The sequence below is a fragment of the Atractosteus spatula genome, chromosome 9 (genome assembly GCF_055471065.1).
Source record: "Atractosteus spatula isolate fAtrSpa1 chromosome 9, fAtrSpa1.hap1, whole genome shotgun sequence".
NCBI lineage: Eukaryota > Metazoa > Chordata > Actinopteri > Semionotiformes > Lepisosteidae > Atractosteus > Atractosteus spatula.
In genome coordinates, this window is record NC_142714.1 from 6,526,106 (window position 1) to 6,546,868 (window position 20,763).

At 43.5% G+C, this 20,763-nt stretch overlaps 3 protein-coding genes across 4 annotated transcripts; all 3 read left to right on the forward strand.

Moving 5' to 3' along the window:
• Positions 1–1,522: 1,522 nt before the first annotated feature.
• On the forward strand, positions 1,523–6,381 carry LOC148828016 (acyl-coenzyme A thioesterase 1-like). The gene is made up of 3 exons (XM_088924428.1): positions 1,523–2,328; positions 3,747–3,949; positions 4,066–6,381. Exons 1-3 carry the CDS (start codon positions 1,740–1,742, stop codon positions 4,666–4,668), a joined length of 1,395 nt encoding a protein of 464 aa, XP_088780554.1. The 5' UTR covers positions 1,523–1,739; the 3' UTR covers positions 4,669–6,381.
• Positions 6,382–6,488: 107 nt separating this feature from the next.
• LOC148828017 (acyl-coenzyme A thioesterase 1-like) lies at positions 6,489–10,082 on the forward strand. The gene is made up of 3 exons (XM_088925953.1): positions 6,489–7,605; positions 8,454–8,656; positions 8,778–10,082. Exons 1-3 carry the CDS (start codon positions 7,041–7,043, stop codon positions 9,378–9,380), a joined length of 1,371 nt encoding a protein of 456 aa, XP_088782079.1. The 5' UTR covers positions 6,489–7,040; the 3' UTR covers positions 9,381–10,082.
• Positions 10,083–17,361: 7,279 nt separating this feature from the next.
• On the forward strand, positions 17,362–19,404 carry LOC148828018 (acyl-coenzyme A thioesterase 1-like). 2 transcript variants are annotated; one of them, XM_088926099.1, is made up of 3 exons: positions 17,362–17,938; positions 18,478–18,710; positions 18,802–19,404. In XM_088926099.1, the coding sequence occupies exons 1-3, from the start codon at positions 17,362–17,364 to the stop codon at positions 19,402–19,404; spliced, it is 1,413 nt and encodes a 470-aa protein (XP_088782225.1). The 2 variants fall into 2 exon arrangements, with proteins under 2 accessions (XP_088782225.1, XP_088782226.1); XM_088926100.1 differs by having other exon boundaries at positions 18,508–18,710.
• The last annotated feature ends 1,359 nt before the right edge of the window (positions 19,405–20,763 follow it).

The following is a 20,763-nucleotide window of genomic DNA, read 5'->3' on the forward strand; positions in this document are numbered from 1 at the left end:
TAATACCACATGCAGTACACGAGTTTGCTACAGTGATCATACGTTTTTAATATTTGGTTCAATGGTAGTATGATCTACATGAAGTGCCACATTCTAACTTTTTAAATAGTTTCTTCTATAATCCCACATCACACTCAAGAAATATCCACACCACACCAGTGGGTCAGGTCTCACAATTAGGAAAGCCTGTTCACATACACGGGCATCAAAATATTATAACATGACAGCCAAGAGTCCGGTCTCAGTACTGTACCTTGAGTGGACCCCATTCCTCACACTCTACATGATGCCCATGGGTCATTTCAGCAGATGTCCCCCACCATTATAAACTGCTGTTACCTGCTTAACAGCCGGATTAGACCTGTTGCATTTGGCACCACATTGATTAAAAGTTCAAAGCTGAAGAATAACACCCTGTAATTTTCAATAAATACTGTATGGTAAAGAATTGCCTACAATATAACCTTCAAATATGGAAAAATGTAAAGAAGCCAGGAATTCTTTTAGAAAATATAACTACTTTTTGGATTTACTTAAAATGTTATACTTACCTTTTTATTGTGGAATGTTTGAAAATGAGAATTATCTCAGTTGCAAATTGATTTTGTTTTCAAAGTCCAAACTTTCAAACTTGTCTCTCCCCTCTCTCCTCTTCTTCTTGTTTCTTGTTGTGATCTTATGTTGTGTGTTTCTGTACTGCTCAATAACACTCATTAACCTAAACCTTACCTAGGTACGATATACCAAGGTAAACTTTACAGTGGTTTCTGATCAAGGGACCCCCACATTTCAACAAACATCCTCTCTGCTTTCAAGCTAGAAGTGTTCACTCTGCCAAGTGTCACAATCTTTATCTAAAATCTTAAGAGACCCTTCTCTTTCACCTAAAGCTGTAACAACATCTTCAAGTGTCCTTTATGGGCCCAACACTACTACCTGCTATACTACGGAATACCAGAAGAGGGAGGTATTTTCAACCATATCGTTTCTTGTTCATCGCGTATACAAATATTTTGTGCCACAATACCGCCTCTTGACTGTTTATATTTAATAGAAAATGTACTGCATGTGACTGATCTGAATCCTTAAAAGTAGTTTAAAATCACGTTCACAGTTGATTGTTTTTCCTTTGCCAAATTTTGCTGGCTGGGATGTTTGGATTTATTGCATGATTTCAGTCTTTCAGGTGCATCATCCATCATTCACAAGCTTTGTACAGTATGTGGCTAAAAGTCCAAACAGATTTGGACTAGATATCTAGCATTTTGCTTAGTTAACAGCATCACATTTATCCCGAAAAACGCCGTTCCTCTAATCTGTTAGAATCTGGTAAACAAAAGTAAATGCCTATACAGCCACAGCGCTTGATACTTACCAGAAATGATTTCTCCTATTTTATGAAAAATATGATTTGTACAAATAAATTACATTTCTCAAAACAGCACGATTTCCTTAAGCAGAAGGGGTGTAGACTTCCAGATAAGGCAAACCGCTCCTATTTATATATTTTGGACAGATGCCATGGTAGAATTTTATGACGTACACAGTTGTAAATTTAAAAAAAATAGTCACTCTTTCCTGACTTTTCCCGAAAAATAAACTTTTCCATGTACCGCTTCGACACTTCGTTTTCGTGTGCTTTCCGTATTTGTATTTTAAATTTTCCATTATTGATTTGTAAGTCAAATTTAGCAGGCTAAAGGAATGTTTTTATCAGTACAAAGTCCAGTCAGTGAACGATGTTGCTGCTTTTCAGCCACCTAAGAACGGGGGTCTCGGCAGGAAAGTCGGTTGTTTTCTGTTTCCATTGGACCTGGAAGCGTTTTTTGCACGTCGGTACAAGAGTGACCATGAGTCCGGTCAGAGTTAAGGTGGAGCCCGACTCGAAGTGCCTGTTTGACAGACCCGTGACGGTGAAAGTGGAGGGGTTGTCTCCTCACCAGCCTGTCGCTCTCCGGGCGACTCTGACGGGCGACAAGGGCGACGTGTTTGCCTCGGCCGCCCGCTACCAGGCGGACGAGAGGGGTCTGATAGACCTGTCCAAGTCTGCGTCTCTCGGGGGTGATTACACCGGGGTGCAGCCCATGGGCTTCCTCTGGGCCCTGAAGCCCCTCAAGCCCCTCAAGCCCCTGAGGAGACTAATGAAAAGAGACATGGCCACCCCGTTCACAGTGCACATCGCCGTCCACGGTCAGGCTGCAGGGAGTGTGGAGAGCACCGCCCCTCCGCTGGCCTCCTGCCTTCATGAGCGGAGCTTCCTCGGGGAAGGAGTGAAGAGGATACCGGTGAGAGAAGGACGGATCCGGGGGACGGTCTTTCTGCCCCCCGGTGAGTGTTTCTTAAGGGATACAACAATACAAACTGAAAATAAAAAAATAAAATGACTTGAATGGCGTTAAAGTTTTGTAAAAGTTAATAGTGTAACGACTACGCCCCCTGTGAATTAACTTGGGTGACCAGACGTCCTCTTTTTGAGGCCTAAAATATCGGTCCGACCGCGATTTATAAAATTCCAAAAATTGTCCGGGATTTTGTTTTGCTCGTTACTCAGACTAAACAAACACAGGCCTACATTTTTTCGTTCCTTCCATACATTACCGGTAGATGTTTTGAACTTACACGCAGCGTAGCTTGAAAAGGGTTTGTGTGTGTGTGTGGCTGTTTTTATGGCCATGAGAAATAACGATGCTTAACTCGTTTCAGTATATCTCAGAATGTTTCGTTAAAATTGATCATTTTTGCAACCAATGAGGGCTTCTCCTAAGTTATGATGTCTTCATTTTAAAATAAGGCTGTATTTTTGGTTTTTCCTTGTTTGCCATTATGGAAGAGAAATGGCAATCCTGCAACTGTTTAAAAGTTTACTAAGAAGTTTAAAAATAACTAGAGTTTAAATTGATTTTTTTTTCATTATAAAACGTCATAAAGATTCATTACTTTGGAGGATTGTGTCGAGTGTCGATTTCCCCCCGTCCTCTTTTTTGAAAACCAGAATATGGTCACCCTGCTTTAAGCTCAGCCGACAAGGTCCTTGTTGTGTGTCGCCGGAGACCCGGGTTCGAGCACCAGCGGTGCAGGACCGACTTGAGATATGAGCGGCGAGGGCACATGCGCAGAGAACCCGTATCCGTTGAAATAGGGACGTCTAGTACGGTGCATATAAAATGCTGGTTTAAATTGCTCTTAGACTGCATAAAAAGTGACCCAATGACAGAAATACAACCCATTTGTAGGAACAGACCTCAGGCTCTGGCTGCAGAAAAAAACTAGTTTTGCTGAATTCATCAGGTTTTACAAATTAAAATGTTTTCTAAGTTTAAAGTGAAGTCATTTTTCAACCACTTAATGGCTTGTTTCCTGAGTGGTACTGTATATCTGCAGTGACCAGTGTATTCCCACATCATTATAAATCCTACATACATAAGAAATCTGATAATACCTATACTGTTTTTTTGTTTGTTTTTCAAATTTTCTAATATCTAACAAATAAGCAAGTGTTATTACTTAGTTTAATTTAGTGTATGTGTACTGTAGGTGATTTAAGATACTTGAGATGAAATTATCTACAAGAACATATTATAATGTATGGTAATATTATTCTTATATTCTTTTTGTAAAAAATATAACAGCAGTGGTACTGCTATAGTAGTAATAACCCTATATTTACCCTATAGTAGTAGTATAGTAGTAATAACCCTGTTTGAATACTGTATCAGTGTCAGAGCTGATGGACAGGTTTTCCTCAGGAGACGGTCCGTTTCCAGGGGTGATTGATCTGGGAGGAACAGCTGGAGGACTTCTAGAGCATCGAGGATGCCTCCTGGCCAATCACGGGTTTGCCACAATGGTACTGGCTTACTTCGGGTTTGAGGACCTCCCACAGTACATGGTTGAATTCCATCTGGAATACTTTGAGGAGGCTCTCCGTTACCTTCAGGCACTTCCACAGGTACTTGTATATCTGCATGCAGATGTGCACACAAGTCATGGTAATGTATTTTGCATTTATTTTTCAACCACTTCCACCAGTCTTGACTTGACATTTTGTCTGGTTAATTCCTCCAGGTGAGAGCGAACAGTATCGGTGTACTGGGCAACTCTAAAGGAGCTGACCTGGCCCTGTCCATGGCTAGTTTCCTGAGTGGTATATCTGCAGTGGTCAGTGTGTCTGGGTGTAATGCCAATTTCATGTCCCAATTGCATTACAAAGGCACAACCCTGCCAGCACTGATGTTTTCCTCTGAGAAGATCAAGGTGGATCAGGCATCTGGGATATGGAACTTGTTTGAGGGCTATGAGGACCCTTGTGATCCAGGATGCCAGGCATTAGTGGCCATAGAGAGGGCAACTGCTCGATTTCTTTTTATTGTGGGTGAGAATGATCAGCTCTGGAATGCCAGTCTGTATGCCAGTGAAGCTGCAAAGCGTCTGATCTCACATGGCAAAGAGAGGCCAGAGATCCTGAGTTTCCCTGGAACAGGACACCTCATAGAGCCACCATACTTCCCTCACTGTCACTCCTCCTTTCACAAGGTGGTAAACGCCCCTGTACTGTGGGGAGGCCAGGCTGAGTCCCATGCCTTTGCCCAGGAGGAGGCCTGGAGAAGGATCAGACAGTTCTTCCTGGATAATCTAGGAGCTGCAGGATGTAGACAGAGCAAGCTTTAAGTTTAGCCATGTTAGAGAGTATAGATGATCTAATATCAGTAATATCGACAGCTATGCTACAAAAAAGGGCAGTAAATTCACTGTGTTTATGTATAAGCTATGGTAAAAATATTATGCATGTCATTTATTCTGTATATATAATGGATCTTTTCATGTATGCCCCCTAATACATGTGCATTTGTAACATAAAAATGATCTTGTTATGATCCGAATGAAACATGAAAAAAATAGTATTTAAATTAGGTTCTCTTCATATTATCTTTACTCCGCGGAGTGTTGCTGGCTCAGGAGTTGGACACCTAAAACATAAATGCAGTCTTTCCAGTATTCCACCATTTGTTCACTGGCTGGTTCCCTGTTGAGTGACGCCAGAGGCCCAGTGGTGGGGGACTGACCTGAGGTGGCAGCGGCGAGGGCGCATACCCACGTGAACCTGAAAGCGATACAATACACAAGGACATGAAACTATTATAACATGATGGCCTACAGTCCCATACTGTACCTTGAGTGGATCCCATTCCTCACACTCTACATGATGCCCATGGATCATTACAGCACAGTGTCCCCCACCATTATAAACAGCTGTTACCTGTTACCTTAACAGTCTGAATGGACTTTTTGTGTTAAATACTACATGTACTGAAAGTTGGCAAATGAAAAGCAATTTTTTTATTTCACTCACATATGTGATAGAATAGCTACTCAAATCCCCTGATGTCCTGAGGAGATGTTCTAGTGCAGAAACAGCCAGCCTGAGCACTTCTCTTCCATGACACTGCAGGTTTTTAAACCTTCCTATAAATTACTACATTAATCCTTAATTGTCTAATTGGTGCAGCCTAGCAAAGACTTACAAAGGAATGGTAGAATCATTGCTGTGCTAAATCAGTTATACTTTGTTTACAGCAGTGTTACAGCCACTCTTATAAATGCAGTGAGTTTATTTTCAGGCGTCTTTTTACTGGGGCCCTGGGTTCAATTTTGGGCTTCTGTAGCTATGCTTCTTCTTGTTTATAAAAGTTATAATAATAATTGCTTACACTTATATAGCACTTTTCTGGACACACCACTCAAAGCTTCACAGGTAATGGGGACTCCCCTCCACCACCACCTGGATGATGCAACAGCAGCCATAGTGCGCCAGAACACTCACCACACATCAGCTATCAGTGGGGAGGAGAGCAGAGTAATGAAGCCAGTTTATAGATGGGGATTATTATGAGGCCATGATTGGTAAGGGCCAATGGGAAATTTAGCCAGGACGCCAGGGTTACACCCCTACTCTTTTCGAGAAACACCCTGGGATTTTTAAATACCACAGAGAGTCAGGACCTTGATTTTACATCTCATCTGAAGGATGGCGCTTGTTTACAGTATAGTGTCCCCGTCACTATACTGGGGCATTAGGACCCACATGGACCACAGGGTGAGTGCCCCCTGCTGGCCCCACTAACACCTCTTCCAGCAGCAACCTTTGTTTTTCCCAGGAGGTCTCCCATCCAGGTACTGACCAGGCTCACACCTGCTGAGCTTTAGTGGGTTGCCAGTTGTGAGTTGCAGGGTGATATGGCTGCTGGCAGTATATAATTATATATTATATAATTATACAGTAGTGTATAATAGTTTTTTTTATGGTTGTCCCCTTAAACTTGTGCATTTGTAACTAAAATGATCTTCAAATGATTATTATGAACCATTAAAAATATGAAATGACGTTTTCGCTTTATTATCCTTCAGTCACAAAATGATGCTGGCTCAGGAGCTGAACACCTAAAACACGAAGTTAATCCTTCTAGTACACCCACTGTTCACAACATGTATTTGCGATGAAAGACAAAACAAGTTCATATTAAAGTGTTGTTTTTCTGTGCGGTCTGTCCAATCCTGGAATATACAGTAGTGAAAAACATTTGTTAATAGTGTAGCGTTTTCGAGTTCGCGCAGAATAAAGGACAAGTGGAGACAAGACGAGAGAGATAAGCTTTATTCTCCCATTCAACCCCACACAGCTTTTACACACACATAAGGGAACCGACGGAACACTACACAGCTTAGGGTTGTAATTCGTTAACAGAAGACTATACACTAACAAAGCTACACAGGACACTTAAACTACTTTAACACTATTAACATAAGCAGGGTCAGCTGCTGGTCATCGTGCTAACCCTCAGACTCCCCCCCCCCCCCCCGGCTACATCTACCAGCCTGCTTCGCGGTACCCTGAGTGCCTAGGTGCGCTTCCTCCACACCACCGGGCGAGGGCGCTACACTAGTAAAGTACAAATAAATGCAATAGGAGTTCGACTTCGCCTTTAAAACAGCTGTTCTGCGTATTTACAACCTACAAAAAACTTTAAAGTAAATAAGCGACGATGTTGCTTTGTTCGGGGTTCTCGGCAGGAAAGTCGGCTGTTTTCTGTTTCCAGTGGACATGGAAGCGTTTTTTGCACGTCGGTACAAGAGTGACCATGAGTCCGGTCAGAGTTAAGGTGGAGCCCGACTCGAAGTGCCTGTTTGACAGACCCGTGACGGTGAAAGTGGAGGGGTTGTCTCCTCACCAGCCTGTCGCTCTCCGGGCGACTCTGACGGGCGACAAGGGCGACGTGTTTGCCTCGGCCGCCCGCTACCAGGCGGACGAGAGGGGTCTGATAGACCTGTCCAAGTCTGCGTCTCTCGGGGGTGATTACACCGGGGTGCAGCCCATGGGCTTCCTCTGGGCCCTGAAGCCCCTCAAGCCCCTGAGGAGACTAATGAAAAGAGACGTGACCACCCCGTTCACAGTGCACATCGCCGTCCACGGTCAGGCTGCAGGGAGTGTGGAGAGCACCGCCCCTCCGCTGGCCTCCTGCCTTCATGAGCGGAGCTTCCTCGGGGAAGGAGTGAAGAGGATACCGGTGAGAGAAGGACGGATCCGGGGGACGGTCTTTCTGCCCCCCGGTGAGTGTTTCTGCAGACATAAAACGCAAGAAATGAGACGATAACTCGAGAACGGTTACCTTTCTGTGGTCGTTAAAGAGAACCGCAGAGGGGGGTCTCCTCATTATATTAAATACGGTTTTAAAACTGGTTATAGCCTGAATGTACAAATAGTGAAAACTACTGACTGAAAAACAGATTATTCATGGTACCAAATCCTCACGTTCCTGCTGTAAAAAACGTATTTAACCCATTAAAACAGGCTATGATTACTTTTTGACAAGTGCACCCCATTAAACAAAGTTTACACACTGTACATAAAAGTAAGGATTCATCATAGCAATTTGATGATACAACTTTTCAAGTTTACATACTTAAAAGAATAAGCTAGAGTTACTGCTAAGTTTAGATCACTGCAAAAGTAAAGTGCTTTGAGTTGATTTGGGATGAAAAGCACTGTACAACCTTAAGGAATTATACTTCAGCACTACTGAAGGGATCTCCCCCGGTTTTCTTTTGCATAGAGAGTGGGGCATACAGTAAATAGAGGCAGGAGACTGGAACTACAACTCACTCGTTTATTATCTTTTTCAGGTACATGGGCACGCTAGTCACTCAGGAAGGAGAGGCCAGGAGGAGAGAGAGAGAAGAGAGAGAGAGAGAGAGAGAGTGTAACAACTGCAACTGCCCATTTTGGGGCTTAGATGCCAGAGAGGGTGGGGAAAAGCAGAGGGCCCCCCTATTTATAGAAGAGGGGAGAGAGGAAATGAGTCTGCACTTTTTCAACAGTCAAGGTCAGGTGTTCAGGCTCCCAGGCAGTATGTATGCTGTAGATAGCAGCTCAAAGCTGATGGACAGGTTTTCCTCAGGAGACGGTCCGTTTCCAGGGGTGATTGATCTGGGAGGAACAGCTGGAGGACTTCTAGAGCATCGAGGATGCCTCCTGGCCAATCACGGGTTTGCCACAATGGTACTGGCTTACTTCGGGTTTGAGGACCTCCCACAGTACATGGTTGAATTCCATCTGGAATACTTTGAGGAGGCTCTCTGTTACCTTCAGGCACTTCCACAGGTATATCTGCATACAGATGTGCACACAAGCCAAAGTTCACTTATTGGAAGGGTTTTCATTTGGTTCAGAATACTTCAGTGCCCCCTGACATAACACCTTTTTATCCTTTTAATTCCTCCAGGTGAGGAAGAACAGCGTTGGTGTACTGGGCATCTCTAAAGGAGCTGACCTGGCCCTGTCCATGGCTAGTTTCCTGAGTGGTATATCTGCAGTGGTCAATGTGTCTGGGTGTTATGCTAATTTCCAGTGCCAACTGCATTACAAAGGCACAACCCTGCCAGCGCTAAAGTGTTACCCAGAGAAGATCAAGGTGGATCAGGCATCTGGCTTACTTAATTTCTCTGAGGCCTACGATGACCCTCGTGATCCAGGATGCCAGGCAGTAGTGCCCATAGAGAGGGCCAGTGCCCGGTTCCTTTTTGTGGCAGGTGAAGATGACAAGGTCTGGAATGCCAGTCTGTATGCCAGTGAAGCTGCAAAGCGTCTGATCTCACATGGCAAAGAGAGGCCAGAGGTCCTGATTTTCCCTGGAACAGGACACCTCATAGAGCCACCATACTTCCCTCACTGTCACTCCTCCTTCCACAGGGTGATAAACGCCCCTGTACTGTGGGGAGGCCAGGCTGAGTCCCATGCCTTTGCCCAGGAGGAGGCCTGGAGAAGGATCAGGCAGTTCTTCCTGGATAATCTAGGAGCTGCAGGAGGTAGACAGAGCAAGCTTTAAGTCCAACTATATTTGTATATTGTCCTATATACATAAAATGTATGGGCTTTGGTTCTTTATGACACCTTAGCCATTTAGTACCACACTGCACTGCTGGTGGTCTGTACGGCAAAGTGAAACATATGTCATCTTATTTACATAATGCACTACACATTTTTCTCATAAATATCTTCGCAAAAGCAAAACCTTGCCAAATAGAGAAAACAATATTTACTCACCATTTTTCTGCTTGAATCCGTGAAAACATCCGCTTCTAAGAGGGTAAGATTCACAATTAACCTGTTGTGATTTTGGCTGCACCGATAGGCAAAAAAGCTGTCACTCAGTGAATTCTGACCACTCTGAGACTTTGAAGAGGTTTACACATCGCTGTGGTCACTGCTTGGCTGTAAAATGAGTTATTTTGCTTATGCCTGTGCATCACGTGAAAAGTAAACAAAGACTTATCTGTTTACATTTGTGTCTTATCACATCGTTTTCTTCTTTTTTATAATGTTATCATTATTTTATTTTGGAAGATAACCATGTGAGGACCTGGCTTTACAAAACCTTCTGCAGAATTTTTTGGCTTTGTTCTATCAGTTTTATTTATAAAAATGTCCGATTTTCATCCAATGTAGTAGATGTGTTGTTGAAACCTTACAAAATAAACTGGGCCTTTTTATGTGCTACTTGAGAACGTGGCTTGACAAAATGAAAAGCATTTGTTGTTGTTGTTTTTCTGTTTTTCTTTTGGATATTTCTTTCTAGTGTATGTAGGAGACATAAAAAATTGATGTTTTGACCTGAAGCCCAAGGGATTCGTTTCAATTTAAGACTTGAACTAGGCCTTTGCTGTCTGTACTTACAAAGTTGTTACAGTTGTATTTGGGGACATCATTCCAGGCAGAAACTGCCTCTGGAGATCTATGAAACATGGATTACTAAAAGGGTAGAAGGGTGGTAAGCTCACCCTTAACAGTTCTATAGGTTTTAACCAAGAATTACTCATTTATATCAAAATATCCTGCTGTTTGGCCTTTGGATGTGCAGTGCCAAGAAAAAGTTTGTTCAGCCCCTTAGAATATTTATATATTTGAAACCTAAAATCCTTAGAAATAGTTTTGTAACCCTTTCCAGAATAATGAGCACCAATAACTCTTTTCCAGAGGTCCTCAGAGATCATGACATGAAAGGTTTCCACAAACCTGTATGGTGAGGCCAAACTCACGACATTTCGTATCTTTATATAGGGTAAGGCATTCCAAACTCAGCCTCCAAACTCATATCTATGTAATTATTTAAACAGCCAGTTTGCTCATTCTAATTATTCCCTTGACAGAGCTAATTAAATTAGGGGTTCACTTATTTTTTCACATCTCTTGTACCTTGATTACACATTGTTAAATTCATACATCATTTTATTTCAAGATACATGGAATTGATTACTATAAACCCTACAAACACGACCAGTTTTCCAAGAAGCCAGTTAACCTACCAGAATATTTTTGGACTGTGGGAGGAAACCAGAGGAAAGCTATGAGAACCCAGGGAGAACATACAAACTCCACTCAGATAGTAGCCCAAAATTGAACCCAGGGCCCCAGTGCTGTGAGGCAACAACTGAACGTTGGCTAAAGAAAAACAATTTCTTATTTCAAATAAATATGTGATAGAAATGAGCTGCTGGTCTTATTTTATCATTAAAAGAAGAAAATCACATTTACCAATAATAGCAAAGAATTAAGAATTATTTTTTTCAGATTGTATGTAAAAACTGAAATCTCTTCTATATTGCCAGTTATCGTATTTTAAAAATGCCCCTTTCCCACTTCTCTCATCTCAGTTCTAAGAGGAGAGGTTGAACTAGCAGGATGGTGAAGGAGACATTGTGGCTCTTGAATGACGAAATGGGGTAGAGCTGGGGAATGATCTCACATCATCTGATGTCCAGAGGAGATGTTCTAGTGCAGAGACAGCCAGCCTGAGCCCTTCCCTTCCATGACAGTAAAGGGATTTGAACCTTCCTATTACTACATCAATCCTTGATATTGCTACATCAATCCTTAATTGCCTAATTAGCCCATGCTAGTAAAGACTTACAAAGGAAAGGTAGAATCGATCTGAATACCGCTGTCTTAGTGGATACTCCTTTGTGTTGCACTAAACCAGTTAAGCTTTGTACACATCAGTATCATACTGGCTCTCGTAAATTGAGCGAGTTTATTTTCAAGTGTCCTTTGCGGCCTTGCTAATACCTAAAGCTGTACTACAGAAAACCAGAAGAGGGCCGTATTTTCTACCATATCGTTTGTCAATTTTTCATCGTGTTTAAGGATACGCTGAGATACAAATATTATACATCTCGTTTATTCCGTACGTATAATTGTTTTATGGTTGTCCTCTTAAACTTTTGCAGTTATAACATTAAAATGATCTTCATACGATTACGATGAATCATTAAAAAAAAATTAAGTTTTCACTGTATTATCTTTCCTTCACAAAATGTTCTTGGCTCATGAGTTTGAAACTTGGGACATAAAATTAGTCTTTCTGGTTCACCAACATTTGTTCACGACATCTGTGTGCAATGGAAGAAAAAAACAGTTAAAACAAAAGTTGTTTTCCTGTGCGGTCTGGAATACACAGTAATGAAATACACTTACACAATAGTAAAGTACAAATACTGTAAATGCAATGGAGTCTGACTTCACCTTTAAAACACCTGTTCTATATTTTGTTTTGCAATGTTTGACGTATGTAATAATTGCGTCAGCAGAAAAACTGCATGTTGATTGGTGGAGGGCTGAGCGGGAATAACGGTTGCTCAGGGTCACAGGCCATAGTGAATGTAGGAGCTAACGGGTTCGGAGTAACAGGCTAAATAATAAAGAGTTTGTTCGAGTGTCACATCGTCGTCCTGGGTTGTTAATTTCTACACTATACGTGTGCAAGAAACAAGACATGGTGTCAGAATAAATAGGATTCACGTCAGGACAAAAGATTTAAAATGAACGTCGCTGGAATTCCCGCACCACGAATGGATTGGGAGGCGAACAGCTGCCCGGGGCTTGGCTCAAATTCAAGCAGCGTGTGGAGCTGGTGTTTTCGGGTCCGCTCAAGAAGACAGGACAGGAAGAGCACTGCAGTACTCTTCTCCTGTGGGTCGGAGAAAAGGGCAGAGACATATACAACACAGGGACACTCGACGAGAAGGCGGCAAAGGTACTCAAAACCTATTATGACCGTTTTGAAGCGCACGTTAAGCCTAAAACAAACGTTAGATTTGCTCGATATAAATTTCACGAGAGAGTACAGGGAGCTGACGAACCGTTCGACCAATTTGTAACAGAGCTGCGGCTCCTTGTGAAAGACTGTAATTACTCTGATAGCGAGGAGATGGTAGGGGATCGCATCGTTTTCGGAATATGTTCACCGAGAGTGAGAGAAAAGCTGTTGGATGTTGGTTCTGAATTGACGCTAGACAGGGCCATAGACATCGTTAGGTCTCACGACTTAGCGCAAACCCAGCGAGAGCGCAGTACTCGCATTTAATCGGCAGTGCGCCCTGCCAGGGCTGAGAAACCCGCCCGAGCAGGAGACGCTAGACCGGAGTGGGGAGCAAAGTGCCAAGAAGAGTGTGGCTACTGCGGAAATAAGGCTCACGGCGAACAGGACGTTTGCCCGGCAAAAGGCAAGCAGTGCCTAAAATGTGGAAAATTTAACCACTTTGCTAAAGCGCGCCGCTGCGAGGGAGAGGAGTGCACTCCGTGGCAGAGAATGAAGCACGCGATGAATCCGAAAACGTTGAGCTGTACGTCGATTCAGGGTCGCACGAAAATAGACCTCTGACATTGAACGGATTTTTGTAGACATTAAAATAAACGCACAAAAGGTTGTAAAGTTAAAGTTAGATACAGGTGCTCAAGTTAACGTCATTCCTCTGCATGAATATGACAAGTTTAAAAGTGACGTTGTGCTACAGCCCACATCTCGCAGACTGTCAGGTTATGGCGGCGAGCAGCTTGCTGTAAAAGGCGCATGCACCCTGAAATGCAAGTACAAGGACAGAGAAATGTGTCTGGACTTTTATATTGTAGACACTCATGCACCTCCAGTATTCGGACTAAAAGCATGTTTAGACATGGACCTTATTAAATTAGCTTTATCTGTGACCACCCCTCCCACTGAGACAAAGCCAATCTTACAAGATTTTGCAGATGTCTTTACAGGAATTGGGCTTTTTGCAGGTGAATGCACTATCCACCTCAAACCAAATGCAGTTCCTGTAGCATACCCACCGAGACGCATACCTCTTGCACTGCGGAGCCGTCTTAAGGAGGAGTTGCACAACATGGAGAAGTCCGGCATCATTGCCAGAGTCACAGAGCCAACGGAATGGGTTAATGCACTTGTGGTGGTGGAGAAACCTCACATGGGTAAACTCCGAGTATGCCTTGATCCAAGGGATCTGAACAAAGCTATCAAACGTCCACACTACCCCTTGCCAATGTTTGAGGATATTACACCAAAGTTGGCTGGAGCACGCTATTTCAGTGTCCTGGATGCTAGGTCAGGTTATTGGGCTGTCAAGCTCACAGAAGAGTCATCAAAACTAACCACGTTCAACACGTTGTTTGGGTGCTACAGATTCCTACGCTTGCCCTTTGGGGTAATTTCAGCTCAAGACGAGTTTCAGCGGAAAATCGATGAGACATATGAAGGCCTCGAAGGCGTTACAGCGATTGTTGATGACATCTTGGTCTATAGGAGAACCAAGGAGGAACACGACAGGAACCTTCGAACTATGCTACAACGGTCCCGAGAGCGAGGAGTCCGACTCAACCCAGAGAAAAGCACAATCTGCGCCACTGAAGTCAGCTACTTTGGACATCTCCTCGCCGTGGATGGGATAAAGCCAGATCCGGCTAAAATCGCGGCTGTGAAGGACATGGAACCTCCCAAAGACAAAGAAGAGCTTGAAACAATACTAGGCATGGCAAACTACTTAGCAAAATTTGCCCCTAGCCTGTCTGATATCAACGCCCCACTGCGTCACCTCCTAAAAGAATCCAGTGAGCTTGTTTGGGATGCGCAGCAGGAAAAGGCTTTCCAGAAGATGAAGGACCTTATCACAAGGGAACCAGGTCCAGTTCTGGCATACTTTGACCCCAGCAAAGAGCTCCGACTTCAAGTGGACGCATCACAGCATGGCTTGGGTGCTGTTCTGCTACAAGAAGGCAAGCCCATTAGTTATGCATCTAAATCCCTCACAGAAAGTGAAACAAATTATGCTCAGATCGAGAAAGAGTTATATGCTATCCTGTTTGGATGCAAACGTTTCCATCAGTATGTCTATGGTCGTCACATTGTTGTGGAAAGTGATCACAAACCACTGGAATCCATCATGAGGAAACCATTAGCAGCTGCACCCCCTAGACTACAGAGGATGATACTACAGCTCCAGAGGTATGACCTCACAATCCTCCATTGCCCAGGGAAGAGCATTCCTGTCGCAGACACGCTCTCCAGGAGGTCACTATCCTGCCAGGACGACAACCTCAGTGAAGGAATGGATGTGCAAGTGCACACAGTGTGCAGCAGTCTACCAGTGAGCGACACAAAGCTGAATGAAATACGCACAGAAACTGCAAAAGATGCACAGCTCGCAAAGCTCAGAAAAACTACAGGAAGGATGGCCAGAGGAGAGGAGAAAGTGTCCCCAGAGCATTATGGAATTTTGGAATCACAGACATGAACTGTCACAGATGAATGGCATCCTTTTCAAAGGTGAAAAAATCATTATTCCTGCCTCACACAGAGCAGAGATGTTGTCACGCATTCACACAGGGCATATGGGTATGGAGAAGTGTAAACAGAGAGGCCGTGACATCATGTTTTGGCCTGGGATGTGTAAACAAATTGAAGAAATGATTGGTAAATGTTCCATTTGTTTTGAATACTGCCCAGCACAGGTAAAAGAGCCCATGATCAGCCACTGGATACCAGACAGGCCATGGCAAGTTATAGCAACCGACCTCTTCACTTGGGACAATAAAGAGTACATGGTTACTGTGGATTACTATAGCAGGTACTTCGAGCTCGACAGGCTTTACAGTACCACGTCCACAGCCGTAATACATAAGCTGAAAGCAGCTTTTGCCAGACATGGCATCCCAGAGTCTGTGATATCCGACAATGGCCCCCAATACACATCTGCCGATTTTGAAACATTTGCTAGTGCATGGGGATTCACCCACATTACAACAAGCCCACATTATCCTCAAGGTAACGGCCTTGCAAAGAAATGTGTGCAAATTGCAAAAGCCCTGATGGAAAAGGCCAGATCTGAAAAAAGAGACCCTTACCTCAGTCTCTTAGAGTACTGGAACACCCCAATTGACAACTTCAAATCCCCAGCACAGCTACTGATGAGCCGCCGCCTGCGTTCAATACTCCCAAACACCAACCAGCAACTTCAGCCCCAGACCATCCGCTACAAGGATGTACTTGCGAGGAGGACACAGAGGCAGCAGCACCAGCAAAGGTATTACAACAGGTCAACCAAACCACTCCCTCTGCTGCAGGAAGGAGACATTATCCGCATCCAGGAAACCGATCGATGGAAGCCAGCAGTCGTCATTCAGCCAGCCAAAACTGAGAGATCATATTTTGTGCATACTGCAGAAGGTCGGGTGTACAGAAGAAACCGTCGCCATCTGCTCAGCACAAAAGAAATACACAGTGCGCACACTGACACAAGCTTTGTGTCACGATCGTAACCCCTCCTCTTAAAGGGGCTCCAGCCCTTTCTCCTTCTGCTTCATTCCCTGCACCTGTTTCTTGTTCCAGCCTCCTTCCTGTCCCCCTTTAAAAGACATGCCTGTTCCTGTTCCCCTTGCCGGTTCCCACCCGGTTCCTGATTTTAATCTCTTGTTTTGGATGGATCGCCTGGCCATGGACTCTAGCTTGTTTTTGGATTTACCGTTTGGATTATTTTTGGATTGTTTGCCTCGGCCACACCTCCCCCGTGCACCAGTGCACTTTGGACACGCCCCCCTGTTTTCATCCTCGTATTCCTGCATGACTTTTTCCCCAGTGTTTCCTCACTATTTTGGATTGTGTCATCCGCATAGGGTCCGGAAAGAACTGTTTCGTTACACTTTGACTGTGATGAGCAGTGCAACCCCCAGTACACAGACGCTGAACCACTGATCCCAGAAGTGCCAAAGACAGATTCACACTCCACCTATTACCGCACTAAATCCGGATGCATGGTGAAGCCCAGAACCATACTGGACCTATAAATGTAAAGGGTGTAGGCAGATCGCTGCCCTAATAATAATAACAAAAAAATTGTAATTGCAACTGTACTGATAATGTTATGAAAAGTTTTGGTGGTTGTTATTGAAAGGTTTTAAGTCATTACGTAGGAGTTGAAATATACTGATGTCAGCAAGTAGCTGAGTGATAGCCATGTTAAATTATTGTAAAGAGTTGTTTGATTTTATAGCGTTATGATCCTGATGTTAAGTGAAGAGCGCAGTAAGCATTGCTTAACCACATTTTTGCAAAGCAGAATAAGAGGTAGTTATTCTTGTGTGAGTCATTAACTCAAGTTAAAAGAAAGGAGATGTAATATTTGTGTGGGTCAGCAGTGAAACTGCATGTTGATTGGTGGAGGGCTGAGCAGGAATAACAGTTGCTCAGGGTAACAGGCCATAGTGAATGTAGGAACTAACTGGGTTCGGAGTTACAGGTTAATTAATAAAGAGTTTGTTGAAGTGTCACATCGTCGTCTTGGGTTGTTCATTTCTACACTATACGTACAAGAAAGAAGACACGTAGTATCTTCTGTTAGTTTTTTCCCCTTTTATTTTTTTTTCGTGTCCTTTAAACAACTTTTACCCGTGTCTGTTTTTCGCACTTTGAGGCCACAGTAGTCTCCGCTTGGCGGTTCGCAAAACAACACGGCAAAACAGTTCAAAGTCCATGAGCGAAGATGCTGCTTTTCAGCCACCTAAGAACGGGAGTCTTTGCAGGAAAGTCGGCTGTGTTCTGTTTCCATTGGACCTGGAAACGTTTTTTGCATGTCGGTACAAGAGTGACCATGAGTCCGGTCAGAGTTAAGGTGGAGCCCGACTCGAAGTGCCTGTTTGACAGACCCGTGACGGTGAAAGTGGAGGGGTTGTCTCCTCACCAGCCTGTCGCTCTCCGGGCGACTCTGACGGGCGACAAGGGCGACATGTTTGCCTCGGCCGCCCGCTACCAGGCGGACGAGAGGGGTCTGATAGACCTGTCCAAGTCTGCGTCTCTCGGGGGTGATTACACCGGGGTGCAGCCCATGGGCTTCCTCTGGGCCCTGAAGCCCCTCAAGCCCCTGAGGAGACTAATGAAAAGAGACGTGACCACCCCGTTCACAGTGCACATCGCCGTCCACCGTCAGGCTGCAGGTAGCGTGGAGAGCCCCGCCCCTCCGCTGGCCTCCTGCCTTCATGAGCGGAGCTTCCTCGGGGAAGGAGTGAAGAGGATACCGGTGAGAGAAGGACGGATCCGGGGGACGGTCTTTCTGCCCCCCGGTGAGTGTTTAGAGTTAAAACACAAAGTGGAAGTTAGTGAAAATAACCTGGAAATGGTGAAGAGTTTATAACGGCGTCTGCAATAGAGGGTCTCAGCAGTGTATGAATTCCTGTATTAAAATTGTTCTAGGATGGCATAAAAAGTGAAACCCACTGACTGAAAAACTTACTGCTCGTAGTAACAAATCCTTAGGCTCAGGATACTGAAAAATTAGTTTTGTTAAATTCATCAGATTAGCCAGATTAAAACATATCCTATTGTTTAATTAGTCTACGATGGCTCATCATTTTAGAACGCCTAAGACTTGTTTATCAAATGTTTAAATATTTTAAGGAACAAACGAGTTATTACTAAACTTAGTTTATTATACTTTGGATGAAAATGTCTATATAATATATAAATGCAAGTAGTATGATTTATTATAATTAGTACTATTATTATTATTATTATTATTATTTTAGACAAAAATGTTACAATAGTTATATAAACAGGTGTGTTAACTTTGCACATCTGGGTGGCTATTTGTATACTGTAACAATGTCAGAGCTGATGAACAGGTTTTCCTCAGGAGACGGTCCATTTCCAGGGGTGATTGATCTGGGGGGAGGAGCTGGAGGACTTCTAGAGCATCGAGGATGCCTCCTGGCCAATCATGGGTTTGCCACAATGGTACTGGGTTACTTCGGGTTTGAGGACCTCCCACAGAACTTGGAGGAATTAGATCTGGAATACTTTGAGGAGGCTCTCCACTTCTTTCAGGCACTTCCACAGGTATACCTGCATGCAGCTGTGCACATAAGCCGTTAAGTCTTGCATTTGTTTTCAACCACTTACCCCAGTCTTGTCGTCTTAATTCCTCCAGGTGAGGGAGAACAGCGTTGGTGTACTGGGCCTCTCTAAAGGAGCTGACCTGGCCCTGTCCATGGCTAGTTTCCTCAGTAGTATATCTGCAGTGGTCAGTGTGTCTGGGTGTAATGCTAATACCATCTCCCTGCTGCATTACAAAGGCACAACCCTACAGAGGGTGACGTATTCCTCTGAGAAGATCAAGGTGGATCAAGCATCAGGGTTATGGAATTTATTTGAGGCCTACGACGACCCACGTGATCCAGGATGCCAGGCAGTAGTGCCAATAGAGAGGTCCAGTGCCCGTTTCCTTTTTATTGTGGGTGAGAATGATGAGCTCTGGAATGCCAGTCTGTATGCCAGTGAAGCTGCAAAGCGTCTGATCTCACATGGCAAAGAGAGGCCAGAGATCCTGAGTTTCCCTGGAACAGGACACCTCATAGAGCCACCATACTTCCCTCACTGTCACTCCTCCTTCCACAGGGTGGTAAACGCCCCTGTACTTTGGGGAGGCCAGGCTGAGTCCCATGCCTTTGCCCAGGAGGAGGCCTGGAGAAGGATCAGGCAGTTCTTCCTGGATAATCTAGGAGCTGCAGGAGGTAGACAGAGCAAGCTTTAAGTCCAACTATATTTGTATATTGTCCTATATACATAAAATGAATGGGCTTTGGTTCTTTATGACACCTTAGATGTTTAGTACCACACTGCACTGCTGGTGGTCTGTACGGCAAAGTGAAACATATGTCATCTTATTTACATAATGCACTACACATTTTTCTCATAAATCTCTTCGCAAAAGCAAAACCTTGCCAAATAGAGAAAACAATATTTTCTCACCATTTTTCTGCTTGAATCCGTGAAAACATCCGCTTCTAAGAGGGTAAGATTCACAATTAACCTGTTGTGATTTTGGCTGCACCGATAGGCAAAAAAGCTGTCACTCAGTGAATTCTGACCACTCTGAGACTTTGAAGAGGTTTACACATCGCTTTGGTCACTGCTTGGCTGTAAAATGAGTTATTTTGCTTATGCCTGTGCATCACGTGAAAAGTAAACAAAGACTTATCCGTTTATGTTTGTGTCTTATCACACTGTTTTCTTCTTTTTTATAATGTTATCATCATTTTATTTTGGAAGATAACCATGTGAGGACCTGGCTTTACAAAACCTTATGCAGAATTTTTTTGGCTTTGTTCTATCAGTTTTATTTATAAAAATGTCCGATTTTCATCCAATGTAGTAGATGTGTTGTTGAAACCTTACAAAATAAACTGGGCCTTTTTATGTGCTACTTGAGAATGTGGCTTGACAAAATGAAAAGCATTTGTTGTTGTTTTTCTGTTTTTCTTTTGGATATTTCTTTCTAGTGTATGTAGGAGACATAAAAAATTGATGTTTTGACCTGAAGCCCAAGGGATTAGTTTCAATTGAAGACTTGAACTAGGCCTTTGCTGTCTGTACTTACAAAGTTGTTACAGTTGTATTTGGGGACATCATTCCAGGCAGAAATGGCCTCTGGAGATCTATGAAATATGGATTACTAAAAGGGTAGAAGGGTGGTAAGCTCACCCTTAACAGTTCTATAGGTTTTAACTAAGAATTACTCATTTATATCAAAATATCCTGCTGTTTGGCCTTTGGATGTGCAGTGCCAAGAAAAAGTTTGTTCAGCCCCTTAGAATATTTATATATTTGAAACCTAAAATCCTTAGAAATAGTTTTGTAACCCTTTCCAGAATAATGAGCACCAATAACTCTTTTCCAGAGGTCCTCAGAGATCATGACATGAAAGGTTTCCACAAACCTGTATGGTGAAGACCAAACTCACGACATTTCGTATCTTTATATAGGGTAAGGCATTCCAAACTCAGCCTCCAAACTCATATCTATGTAATTATTTAAACAGCCAGTTTGCTCATTCTAATTATTCCCTTGACAGAGCTAATTAAATTAGGGGTTCACTTATTTTTTCACATCT